Source organism: Montipora foliosa, chromosome 4 (assembly GCF_036669935.1).
Source record: "Montipora foliosa isolate CH-2021 chromosome 4, ASM3666993v2, whole genome shotgun sequence".
Classification (NCBI taxonomy): Eukaryota; Metazoa; Cnidaria; class Anthozoa; order Scleractinia; family Acroporidae; genus Montipora; species Montipora foliosa.
This window is the reverse complement of record NC_090872.1, coordinates 16,140,771-16,154,455: the sequence shown is the minus strand read 5'-3', so window position 1 is coordinate 16,154,455 and position 13,685 is coordinate 16,140,771. Positions and strand designations below refer to the sequence as shown.

Here is a 13,685-nt window from a genome sequence, read left to right as displayed (position 1 = left end):
TTAAGACAAAACCGTGACCTTCCTTAGTTATGTGGGGTGTTTCCTAATAAAGTTATTTTTTGGGAGTTCATTGATGTTGATTGCCCCAGGGAGTTATTCCGTGTGTTTTTCCAGTCCCTTCTTGATTAGCCTGAGACCCACAGCTCTACAGTTGGGGTTATGGCGCGAAAATGAAAGTGGAGTCTGGTTCCTTCAGGTTGCTTCTTGGTGAGCCATAGAGCACTATAACAACTGGTATTGTTTCCGTTTTCATTCCCACATTATAGTTGTTTCACTCTCTACGGTCTTTATATTTGGAGATTTTTTCAGTGGTCGTTTTAATGAGGGTTTCTGTCTGATGGTAATGACATAGCTATGAGTTTGTAGGTTTTGTTCTTATGGACTTTGATCACTATATCGGAGCTTGTTAGCTGCTATTTCTCCTTTATAAAATAATTAAGAATAGTACGCGCACTCTCATTGGTCAACAGCCTGTCGTTGAGATGAGAGTATGGAAAATACGACTGTGTACATCACACGGAATTTTGATTGGTTATGTATTGTCAGACGCGCGTTTTGATTGGTTGGGAGGAAATATGAGCGTGTATCAAGCACATCTGTTTCCATTCAAGAAGTAATAAATAACCAGCATGTTCATTTAATTTGTTGAATTATATCTTTGAGGAAACTATTTTACAAAAGAAATAGATGACTTTTTTCCCGTGTTTCCATAGCCTCACTATTAAACATGGGGGAATTGGGAGAATTCTCGACAAGTTATGTAAACCCGAGATGATGATCAGGATTATTATTTACTATTATTATTATTATTATTATTATTACAATTATATAGCAACATGAACGGGAACCTCAGTCGACGGCGGGAAAAGCAACACGGAATAGTTCTGAATTCTACTCTAATTCTGACTTAAGGACGGAGCCTACTATGTTATTGCGCATACGTTCTGCGCATCTCGAGATACTCGAGTTTCCTTCATCGGTGATGCTTACCAATACAGTGAATCTTTTGCGCGGGTTTAAACTATCAGGCGGAGAAAGTAGATCCCTTAGTAAGTACTCGTGGTATCCCAAAACGAAATTGGGGAAACCATGCGTTTTTGAGAGATAATCAACGCTTCCAATTTGAGAACAGAACGCCTTACATTGCTTTGTCTTTTAAAGCTTTTTACAAATTATTCATCAATTATCTTTAAAAAATGCGTGGTTACCCAATTTTCTTTTTGGATCTCAATAACACTTGTTCTGATCTACATTTCCTGCATAATCATAAACCGGGGGCAACAATACCTTTGAATTAGTAGAACCCGTCCTTAATATGGAGTTTTTTTTACGGGCGCCGTCGTCAACTGATGTTCACGTTCTGTTACGAAATCAGCCTAATTTTGGAACCGTTGACGACCGTTACTGTTTCAAATTCCTGAGAATGCGCAGAAGAGCCAGAAATCCGTATTTCTCGGACTTCCTTCCTTTGGCTCTGCCTTGGATCACAAAAGCCCAATTCAGTTATAATGGCGGAATGAGATTTGAACACGTGCACTCTTTCATCAGAATGCCCCTGATTAGAGGTTCTTAGCGATGTTTTTAGTTACCAACTAGCACCACCTCTGAATTAAAGCACTCAGCACCCCATGAAAACCATGTTCTTTCCTACCGTCAACCCACCAATGTCAAACATGGACACTCGCAAAAAAGAGTCTCGCGATGTCTGAGATGAATGGCTCTTTGACCCTTAGGGTCAGTAATAATAATATAGGAGCTTTATTTAACCAGGGAGCACCTTCAGAAATCTGTTCTCACAGGTGTCCCTTATCGTTCTAAAGCGGGAAGGGTCCGGTTTCCGAAGCGTGAGTGAGACAACTCGCTTAGCTCATGCTCCTGGCTTCGGAACTAAGGAAACTTTATTGATCGTGATTATCATTTGTACACACTGGAGGTCAAAGACGTGATTTCGAATAAGATTTCAGTCGCGCATCACTGACCAGTAGGGATTATAGCGGAATAGAAATTCCGAAAGCATGAATGTCCACGATCGAGAAATGGAGAATTCGATAGAGAATCAAATTCACATTGTCCCTTCTTATATTCGAGACTCATAACCAAGTTTAGACGACTTGTGCGTCTCTAATGTTGTACGTCTACTGTAAAGACGGGACGAACTATATATGATGCATAATCCAGTACTGGATAGTTCTTCCAGAAGCATTATGCGTCTTGTGGCCGTCTTCATACCAGACGAACTAACAGAGGCAGAAAATAAGTTTGCCCAAGTTCGTTCCAGATGAATTATGCGTATCTGATGTAGAACCACCAGTCACAGCCGCTGAAGTACAACCAGCTGCAGCATAGCATCAAGGTTAAAAAATGATGCGTAACTGGTCGAGCTCACCAGCTTATGCTGGACGAGTATGCCCGTTACTGACGTCACGAACTCCACCTCCAGTCAATTTAACGCGAGGGAAAAGAAAATACTTGATTATTATCGCACTTCAACACGATGAATAAAGAGTCTAAGAAGCCTAATTTCGTCTACTGTTTGCCTGTCCAAACCAATCAAAATGCACTTGGAATTGATCATTAACAAAGTGGTGATCTGGTTTATGTCAAACGAATACGTTAATTAAGTACAGGATTAAATGTATCATGTTAAAACGGTGAAAATACAGGATAAATGCATGTTTAAACGGTAGCTCAATTTTTTGACAGAGATCGTTAGGTTGCTCAAATCCAATTAGATTATCAATAACACTGCGAGACCAAAGGCGTAAGCTCAAGACATGTCGCAAGTTTCAAAATATCTTCGATTAAGAGGTTGATAATCTTTAATTCAAATGTTCTGTGACTCCTGCTAGATGCAAATTTCCTCCTTGGAGCAATGCATTCTGGTCCCGGCGCAGAGCAGCTATCCATAATGGAAAAAATAGTCACGGTAAAGCCAAAAATATCGCGACTGTTTTGCCAAGAATGGTTACTTAAAGCTGACTCTTTACCACAATGCATCGCGGTTTCGACTAGACTGCACTGCTCGACGACCAGGACTCGTATAGGATACAATAATGCTGCGGACATTGTTGTTTATATATGTGTACAATGGAGCGAAGCGTTCTAGATAACAAAAAAGGCAATTTGAACTGCATGAAGGGTGATTTTATTTAGCAGCTTTAATTTAAATATCTGTTTGCCTCTCCATAACACGAGCTATACAAAATGCATTTGGAGTTAATGATTAACAAATGGCGTTCTGGCCTTATGTCAACAGAGCATGTTGAGACTTGAAAAATGTATGAAGCTGAAACAGTCAAAAGGTAGGATAATAGTTTTCAGGATAGCTAAAAAATTTTGATAGGATGAGAGCTCGGGTCTCACTAGTTAGGGTTACGCCTGGTCTACATCTACATCTCTAATCTATAAAGGTTTTCCATTACAAATGTAGTCAGGTATAGCTCACAGCATCGACATACAGGATACTTATAAATATAACATAAATATATTAAAATAAATATAAGCGAAAATAAACACTATCAGATACTTCCAAAGTAGCCTGCATAGCAAGTGTTTCCAGCGGGCAAGGAACGAACTCTTTTTTCGGCCAAAATATCGAAATTTGCGCGGAAACCCCACGGAAACGCTTGCTACGCAGGCTACTTCCGAAGGTTGGTTTTATCAACGGAGTTGATAATGTAAATTGGCCACCGTACAGAGATTCTAAAAGCTGAGGTTTCGAGCGTTAGCCCTTCGTCAGAGCGAATCAATGGATTCGCTCTGGTTTCTTTAGAAACTACCCCCTACTTCCAAAGGGTCTTGACAGTGGCAGACAATTAAAGATTTTTAAGAATTCGACGAAGGATTCGTCTTTATCAAATACTTCTTGTAACAAATTGAATAGTTAAATTACTTATGGCTCGTTCGAAGCCATCATATGTTTCAGATTCAATCACAGAATCACTTAAACTATTTCAATCCCTAATCGTTCTAGCAAAAAAACTAAACTTGTAAGTATTTCCTGATGAGTAGCGTTGAATGAACTTCTTAGGATTATACTGGCGAGTGATTCTACTTCCCTTAGGGTTAATGTGGTCTGGTATCTTAAGGCAAACTGTATAGTTTACGGCGTTTCACGTAAGTTGGAGTCTAGCATTTATCTAAAGCGATGACCAAGCAAGTTCTTTTAAAATGTTTGTAACGCCTCCGGATTCTCAGAGAACCCGGTGTCGTTACAATCCTCAGTTACATCAGATGTTACAGGATTTGACCTAGCGAGCTTCCCTGCGTTGAATTTTCTCAATTTCCAGAATATGTTTAGAAAGATGAGGGTCCCAACCACTACAAGCGTATTCTAAATGGGCTCTAACAAGGGTAGGGTAGGCCTGTTCCTTTACCTCAACTAGACAATTGCCTAGATTTTTGCAGAAGAAGGCCAGAATTTTATTAGCTTTCTTATGATAGCAGCTTTATAGAAATCCCAGCTAAGATCACTTGATAGCTCTATTCCTAAATAAGGGTGGTGGGTGGCCTCCCGGGATGTGATTCCCCCAACTAATGGGAGAAGTAGAGAATCCCATTAAGATTATATTTCTTTAGATAAAACCTAAGGTTCCACAAGAGAAGATTAGCCAAGTCTTTTTGCAATATTCTTGCCTAATTTTCAGATTTTATTGATCTGTAGATGACTGTCATCAACAAATAAACGTAAATTAGCCTTTGAGGAAAGGTTGTCACCAACGTCATTTACAATCATCACGAAGAAGAGGCAAGCCTGTACCGCTCCTGTGCCAAGACACCCGGATAGGACGTTTCTAGGTGCAGAGAATTTTCCTTTGACAACTACTCTTTGATTTCTTTGATTTAACCAAGTGCAGATCCAGGAAAGAATGTTTCCTCAATCCCATAGTATTTCAGCTTTGTGAGAAGGCGTTGGTGGGGGACAACATCAAAAGCTTTTGAAAACTAAAATAAGCATGTCCGTTTAAATGCCGCTATCCATATTCAGGGCGATATCCTCCAGTGTGGTTGCAAGCTGGGTCTCGCAGGATCTCCCATTTCTACATCCATGTTGAAAGTCAGCTAGGATATTAAACTTCTTTTTCTTTTGTTCCAGTCTATACTGCATGTGAAGAAATTTGCTCAATATTGTAAGCTCCCTTGTAAGGTTTGAAGGTGGAACAGCCAGAATAAGGAGGATCTTTAAAATCGTGGCCAACTTCCGCCCTTTATTCTCAATGATGTACCTACAGACAATGTTATCTTTATGATATAATAGATTTTAAACACTTGTATGGACCTTCGTAATTAACATATCGGTTAACCCTATAGTTTAATCTGAAAAAGTAGGGAACATTTATACAATTCACATGATATTCAGGGAGGAATTTGAACCCAGCCAATAACCACGTGAAACAATGCCAGACTACTCAAACTGGTCAAAAACTCTTTTGCAGGCTCATTCAGTGAAGACCCTGCCTTCAAAGAAATTCTCCTCAACGTATAAACACATTTACAGTTCCATCATAGTTATTAACTATGGTTCCATCAACTCATAACAAAATAAATAACCTTTCATGGTTAAAGGTGCTGTACGTTTATTTCTAGTTTTACGACTTGCATCAGTAGGAGTTCCCCAAAAAGGGGTATACGGTAGATGAAATGCGATGATAATATTGCATAAGGCCAACCAGTGAATCTGAAAAAGGATCATGCATGCCCTCAAGAAACAGGGTTCCGGCCAAGTGGTCAAAGGCTTCTAAACACCGGAGCTGAGGCCGCGCCCTCTCAGTGCTAACTGCCAAGTACAGGCATATAATTCTATTGACTGATCGTTTAAAGGGAGTTCTCACTTTTATATTTACTTATTATTCACTTGTACCATTTTTAGGAAAACCAGCCAGCGAAGTTTCTGTTTAAATGCGTGTCGTTGAAGCCTCTGATTAAGCTGTGAGGCAAGAATGGCTGGTAATCATTATCCAGGCATGACTGACAAGCTTCATTTAACCCGTGGAAGGCTTCTATCCAAGGAACTCAGTTTGAAAACAACCTACTGACAGTAGTTTGAGTCATCAGAGGTGTAGTAATTTAAGAAGCGTATCCGATGGTGACCTTTTCCGTCAGATTCCCTATCAAACATTGCATGGCTTTGCCGCCGGCGCATTATGGGATAAACAATTCCCGTATACGAGGAGACTGTAAGAAGATGCCCATGGCCGAAATAGATCCGATAACAAACGAGGCAACGAGCAAGAAACGATCTAAAATTCTGGCTGCATCTTGCCACTGCTTTTTATAAAATTCCTCTTGGTTGAAGTCATAATCTTTAAACCGCGTCTCCGTTATATGCGCCTCGGATGTGTCACTCTCAGCGGTGTCCAGAGGTTTCCGCTTAACTGAGCGTCTCCTGGTAACGTGGCTTGTGGGAATGTTAAGGTTGCCGTTTTGGGCCAAAGAAACCTGCTCGCGCCCTCCGCGAGGATCCTCAAAAAGGTCCATTTCAAACTCAATTGATTCCCTGTCCACGTCGAGGGTGTCATTACGTTTTCTGTCAGAGCCTGAGTTTCCTTGGAGAACGAGAACCTTTTGAGCATTTTCGTTCGTTAATTCTGAGTTAAACTGAGGCATGAGGCACCTGGGTTTATACCTGACCAACTTTGCAATCCACTCAAGAACGATCTTGTGAAACCATTTCGGCATTCTGGTGTTGCGGTGATGAAAGTTGAGTATAATGCATGTAGCGCCAAGTGCGGTGCCTATCTCCATGATTGATACGGAGTAATACATGGCTGTCAATCAAACAGAATCGAAGTAAATCTAAAAAAATTCAATTTATGAACGGGGTGCAAATAAGGGTGCCTTGTACGTCTATCTGACATCACCAGGGTTGTTGTATTTCAAACTTATGGATTGATTTGCCATCAAAAACAATTAATTGCGTTAGATTTTTTAAAGTAAGTCTTTATTTTAAAATGGTCATTAGTATTGGCACCTCCGAAGAGTGATTATTCGACCAATGAATCCATGCAGAGTGAATTGAAAGCATACGGAATACTTGACAATCACTAGGAGCAGAAGCCAAACAGATAAAACGACGAACTCAATATAAGAAATACATAAAAGTTTAACGCCGAGTAGGAAAATTTAGCCAGCTCAAGCGGCAGAAAAATGCTATCAACAATCTGTCATCACTAGAGCCCAGTTGTTCAAAAACCCATTGACACTAATCCACAATCAAATACAAACCCAGGATTGAATTTTGCTTGTCAAAAATGCCTTAACCTTGTAATGTTATGCTGGAAGCTAAAACATCTTTGTGGAAACTTTTTCTGATCCAAATGTGGTCTGCAATTTAAGTTTCCTGTTATGATCCAGGATCAGGAGCTAAATCTGCCTTTGAATAACTGGACCCAAAGTTTTCAAAACTTGTTTTTGTAATTTTTAGTTGAAAAATTGTTGGTTAGAATGTTTTTTAAACAAACTTTTCTAACATCACGTGATGAGAAATCACAAGATCCTAAGAAATCTAGCAGTGAAATAGTGGTAACTGATTACATTGGTTAGTTATAATGTACATAGCCCTCCCTTCCACCACCACCACAAGAAAGCAGGAAGAGTTAGCTACGACTTAGATATTCTCCACACGTTTTACTGTTACTTACCCAGCAAAGGAAAGTGTTCGGAGCTAGATGGTAGCTTTTCTGACGTCAGCTCTTGAAAGACGGCCATTGACAAAAGAATTGTAATACCCAGGCCTACTCTTTCGCCAGACTCTGCTGGAAGAATAAACTCAAGGAAGATGGTGCAAGCAATCAACGTGCAAGGCAAGATCAGGCTCATGACGTAGTAGTATGTGCGCCGACGCAGAAGCATGGTAACGGTCAAATCTGCGACGGGTAAATCACAGCAGTCGTTTTCTTTCTAGAAAAGGAGCATTAATTGTAATTGGAGTCAATTACACTGTACGCATCCCTTTCGAAAAATATTTCGTAACTCTGTGGTGGTTAATTACGATAGATGAATATAAACACACACAGTTTCATAGCTTAAATGCTTATTAGACATCATAGACCCACCTCATGCCGTTCGATGGCGATCCACTCCACAGTCCATTCTTCGTTTTCCTGAAACACATCCGAGCCTCTTCCCTTCTTTGCAACTGCTTTTCCGCCGGGCAGACCACGCCTTTCCCTCAAGTCAAGGGCGGTTACGTCATGTGACCAGGAGGCGAACACCATTCTGCAAGACTGCTCGTCAAATGGAAAGTACTTGACGTTTATGTTGCACATGCTCTTATAGATGATGTGTGCCCGCCATGTTTGATTCCCATCATGCCTTAATTTGACATGCGTTGTGAATCCAGATGTGGCTTTTAAGCTAAGGCGATCATCGGCGCTGAGGAAAAGTAGAGGAGTTGAAATTCTTGCTCCAAACAAGAAGTCTCAGAGTTCCCCACACATTGTAAAATATTTTATGTTATTTGGCTTCTAGTTCTTTAACTATATAGCTATTTTAGGTCTGAATCCAATAACTCCTTCTTTCTCTAATTAAATTTCAATGCGTGTAAATTTCTTTCTTGTTTATTTGAAGGTAAGTAAAGGTCTTATTATTGTTGGTCATTATGCGCCTGATGGAGAGTACGCCGGTGTTTTCCTTTACGATAAGGGAATTAACGGGGATTTAACAGATAATATGAAAGAAAATAATCACTATATTTTTTTAATTCTCAACGCTTAAATCACATTCAAACAAAACACTCTTCAAAGAGTTTACTCGGAATACCATTTGCGCAGAAGTAGGGTGATACATTTTGAAAGAGTTAGAAACAAACTACAAGGATTGAATAGGCTAAAGCGATGCTCAGATTTGCTAATTACGGAACAAAAGAAGTAAATGTTTCTGCAGCCAATTAAAATCTGGAGGGGTCATGACAACGAATAACAGACTGGTGAACATCGCTTAGTGTTTACAAATAAAATCAATAGGTCGCCAATTGCAAGCAAAAGAAGTAATTTGATTAGGTACAGGTTGCTGGATTGGAAATAACGTGAATCTACGCAATGCAGGGGTGACAAACAAAGTGAAACCAGTGGGCCAAGGAACTGTGAAACACCACTGAGGCGAGAGAGGAGAGAGAAAAGTTGTGAAACCCCTAGTGCCTACAACTAGTCCCCTGAAGAGTTTACACGAAGGGACTGGTCGCAGGGACTAGTCCCTAGTAGTGTTTAATTGCACAGGAAAGTAGCAAAAACTGGGGGCAAACGGTATCATTCTTTCACTCTGCGGCTTTCTTAAGAAACCAAAATTATTAAAATAGCAATGTAGCATTGAAATAAATCAGCTCGGTACAAACCGCAGATTGTTCAGCGAAATTATTCAGTGTTTGAATTGCTTCCAAATAAGTTCGGATGTAAGCGGAAAATACGTTGAAGTGCTTTGTTACCAATCAGATGTGGCCAATACAGAAACAAAAAGGGGCGAAAATTCGATCAAGATTTCGAGTACTCGTGTACATTATTTCAAAACTGGTTTAATCGTCTTCCTCGTGACCCGCCAACTTGAAACAGAGTTTGTAAGGAATTGTGGGAGCTTGTGATACCGATCTGTGATTGGTTTATTTTAATTTGGTCGCAGGGACTAGTCCTACATTTTCAATTACAACCTCTCCCTTGGGGTCATTGCGCATAGCTTTTAACCAATGAAATTACCGCTTCTTAATTCTATTGTACATTTTTCTGGACTTCCGGATTTCAAATTCATTTTAATACTCGGTATACCTTTACGTATCCCGAGTAATAAAACTTACTTGTTATAAAGAATAATGTCGGGCACCCAAATCATGTCCGGAGGGATATTGATTTCCTTGACACCACCATAATCCGTTGGTTTCCATGTCATGAAAGGATTATTCCAGTCCTGTAGAGATAATATTAATAATAATGATAATAATAATAATAATAATAATAATGATGATGATGATAATAATAACAATTGCGTACGGTAAAGGAGAACACAGCTCATAATCCTGAGTGTCCTGTGGTTTCAAGGTGACCTTTTTTGAGTTTTTTTGTCGACCGTCTACATTTTCTGCGCCGTTTTGAATGACGTCATACGTCAGATGCGCAAAGACTGTCGCGCACCTCGTGGTTTTCGTAGTAGTCTGAGCAAGTCTGAGCATCGTAAAGCGGATGTCTAAAGACTGCCTTGTGGTTATCATCGTAGTGTAGTAACGTTAGGGAAAGCGTGACCTGTCGAAGTTTTAGTTGCCGGGTTAGCTCAATAGTGGCGAAGAAAAGGTAAGGACTACGAAAAGATACCATATAATGTAGCACGTAGACAAAGTAATAAATCCTAAAGCAATCCCTCACGTTTGCAAATTTAAGAGGAAGAACAATAGTGAACTAATCTAATCTATCTACATTAAAGAGCTATTTAAAAAATACAATACATACATTCTGTAAGAAAAATATAGATATTCAGCACCCTAGTATCTAAAAAAACATATTTTTACAAAAACAATTAAAAAAAAAACAATTCATTTCGATTAAAAGTGCAATAAAAATATTAAAAAGATCCCAAAATACTAATAGCGTTTAAACGGCAGTCATCAATGAAATCCCCTTGTGGGATTTTGTGGAAGGGTGTCCTGGAACCTCTTACGCATGTGTGTACCGACCTTAAAATCTCAAAAGAAAGCAATGTTCTAATTCAAGTAATAGTCGTGTGATACGGTTCCTTATTCTTTTCTGAGAGCTTCTCGGTTAGGCGTTTGAGAAAGCAATTTGCAGTCGGCTCCCATCTCACCGTTGGTTCCAAAAACTAGGGGAGTAATTGATCATATTTCACCGTTCAGTACCCTCTGTTGGTACTTCCGCTTTTTCTCCTCCTCATTCTCCTTAAAGATTGTGGATGTTGTTTTTCCCTGGTTACACTTGGAGTTAACATGCGTTACTCTGACATAAAAAAATGCTGTAACTCCAAGAGACCAAAAGCCTTCTGCCTTGAAGTCCAGTCTTGCGTCCGAGCTTGTTATGGCGCTTCTGAGGTTGAATTGCTCATTATCGAGAGGTTGTAGTTGTGGTTCGACTTCAACGTTGGTGCAAACCTTACCAACTAGTGAGGTAAGTAGGTTGCGAACACCATCGTGTCTATGCGCTACGAACCCTCCCTTTTTGCATGAAAAGGCATGGCAGACGGTGTACTTCTCACCACAAACACACTTGCTTGGACAGGGGCATATTATACCTTAAACGCAGAGAGTCTCTGAATTCTTGTTTATTCAGCACCAATTACAAGCCTTGACCGACAAGAGTCCCTGCGGTAAGCCATGCACCCTTGTCTCTCAATTGGTTAACTGACCGCAGCAGATCCAAGGGTAGAGTGGAATCAATACTTTCAATTGTCGATTTCACCGACACAGTTTTTCAAGGCTTGATGTTGTCTTTTCAACTCCTCCATGGAATTCTCACCTTCCACCGTGAACATGCTCTGTGTGGTAATAGAATCTAAGTGCGATGCTGTTAATGACGTAGAAGAAGCAAACTGCTGTGGAGCTTCGAACCGTAGGTTGGGTATGCCTAGCCCTCCTTTAGCGGCTGTCAGGGTGACGAGCTGACGCAGATGACTAGGGAGGGGCTCCGTTTGACCGAATAGTGTTGGTAGTCGTCGATCGCCTCTTGGATTGGGTCAACGTAATCTTCATGTTACTCTACTGTACGCATGAAATAGGTAAACTTGGATTTGTGCCCCCTCGTGAAAACAGTGTAGGCTGCATGAGGCTGGCTCCTTGCTATCTCAGATAGTGCTTCGAGTACTCCTTTCCATCCAAGGACCTTTTCCCGACAATATTGATCTTTGAACTTTTGAGATCCGATGACAGCCCCTAAGTGGCGCTGACCTTCAGATGTAATATTGACCTCATCTCCAAACACCCTCTTTGACTCATCTACAAGTACGTCTGACTTGACAATCAGCCAGTTCTTTGATCCATTCAGATAACCATACTTCTTTCCTTCCTGACTCAGGTGATTGTACCAGTTATACAACAGCACAATTTGCCCCCCCCCCCCCTCCCCACCCGAGTCGTCGGCTAGCCATACTTGTTTAACCCCTGGTGTGCTTTTCCTTAAGCTCTGGATCATGATTGATGCATTGACCGATTACCAGGGCATGACCAAGGGATCCCCTGGCGTCGTACTCTCCTGTAAAAATATCTCACCTCCGTCGCAAATAAAGAGCCTTGAAGGGCTTCTGTGGGTGTTAATAATATAAAGTGACATTTCCTTGCAGGTTATGTGGTTGTTATTTAAGGCGACGGATCTGTTCATTTGGTTAAAGGTGTTGTTTGCATCTATCAATAAAATACCATCTGTTCATTCCTCTACAAACACTTGATTCGTAGCATGTATCGCGGCCTCTGAGCCTGCGCTATGACCTGCGCAAACCTGAAGGGGACCCGCTGCCTCTTTGATCTCTTCCTTCAAAAAACCAGCAATATTTTTTCCAACTTTTCACCTCAGGACCTCATTAACGCCAATAGGTCGTATTCCAGGGTTTTTGTCCAGGAGGGTGAGTCTGCAAGAGGTATTGCCTTCGAGCAGAGATGGATGGTAAGCGAGCTTTAATAGATTTCTTGTGAAAACGGCTATCTCCTCTCTCAAAACCTTACCCTCAGCTTTGATTTTCTTGGTGCATAGGATTCTTCGATATAGCTCGGCATTCATCTCCGACGGCCCGGCTGAGCCCTTTGTTTTGGTTGCAGCATCAAAGATCATTTTCTCGTCGACCAAGTCAACCAGCCAGGAGGAGTGTAATTAATGGACCCGTATAATAAAATTTCATCCGCGATATCTGCCGCTTCCGGGTGTTTCTCCTTCAGCCCTTGTAGGACTTCTGGGGTAAGGTTGAGTAAGCCCGTTGAGCTCTCGCTATCCAAAAGCTTAATAACTGCGGATAACTTCCCTTCGAATACTAGTTTCGGAAAAACTTTGGATATGTCCTTAACTGTCCTAGCCTTCTTCGAATTCACAAGCTTCCCTTGGATGAATCTCACTAATAATAACGGTGAGGAGCAGACGTGTGTTTCTAAGCTCCGCCGTGTATTTCATCTTTTCGCTTAAATAATGCGACTCACTCTACTGTTTCGATTGCTTTTGTGGATTTACCACACCAGCGACATTACAACACGGAAACATCGGCGCCAGCACGCTCAAGTAGGAAGAAATACTTCGAGAGGAGTCTACGACATGAGTGATGTAACTAACCAACGTGGTCGCCGAACTAAGTGGACTGATAAGATGTGTATGGATTTGCAAACATGTCAGATGAAAGCAGCTTTATTAAACAACTCTCCGGACCTAACTCTCAAGTTTTGGAACGAAATGGGCTACAAGTACTTGGGTAAAACTGCCCAAAGTTGCACATATTGACAAGTCCACCAAAACAACCTCATTAAGAATTGCAAATTATATCAACAACCAGATAGAACAAAAAGAAGATCAATCAAGCAGCACCATACAAAGAAACTGCGAACAAAGGAACCCAAGTCCAGAAATAGATTTAGATGAACAGCACAAAGAAATCAAACAAAAAACTATATCAAACAAGATGAAGGGAACTGGGAAAATCGAGATCCAAAAACATTCTCCAAGAAGAAGCCAAATAATCTCCAACTAAAGCAATTGAACAAAATAGCATCGGAAACAACA

At 40.7% G+C, this 13,685-nt stretch overlaps 1 protein-coding gene across 3 annotated transcripts in view; it reads right to left on the bottom strand.

Moving 5' to 3' along the window:
- Positions 1-5,919: 5,919 nt before the first annotated feature.
- LOC138000028 (neuronal acetylcholine receptor subunit alpha-7-like) overlaps positions 5,920-13,685 on the bottom strand; it is a 41,391-nt gene continuing 33,625 nt past the window's right edge. For all 3 annotated transcript variants that reach the window (XM_068846149.1, XM_068846150.1, XM_068846148.1), the window contains 4 exons: positions 9,785-9,894; positions 8,055-8,373; positions 7,641-7,899; positions 5,920-6,767 (listed from right to left, as the gene is read on the bottom strand). In XM_068846149.1, the coding sequence (XP_068702250.1) occupies positions 6,142-6,767; positions 7,641-7,899; positions 8,055-8,373; positions 9,785-9,894 (1,314 nt within the window). In that variant the 3' untranslated portion in view covers positions 5,920-6,141. The remainder of the gene's footprint in view (positions 6,768-7,640; positions 7,900-8,054; positions 8,374-9,784; positions 9,895-13,685) is intronic.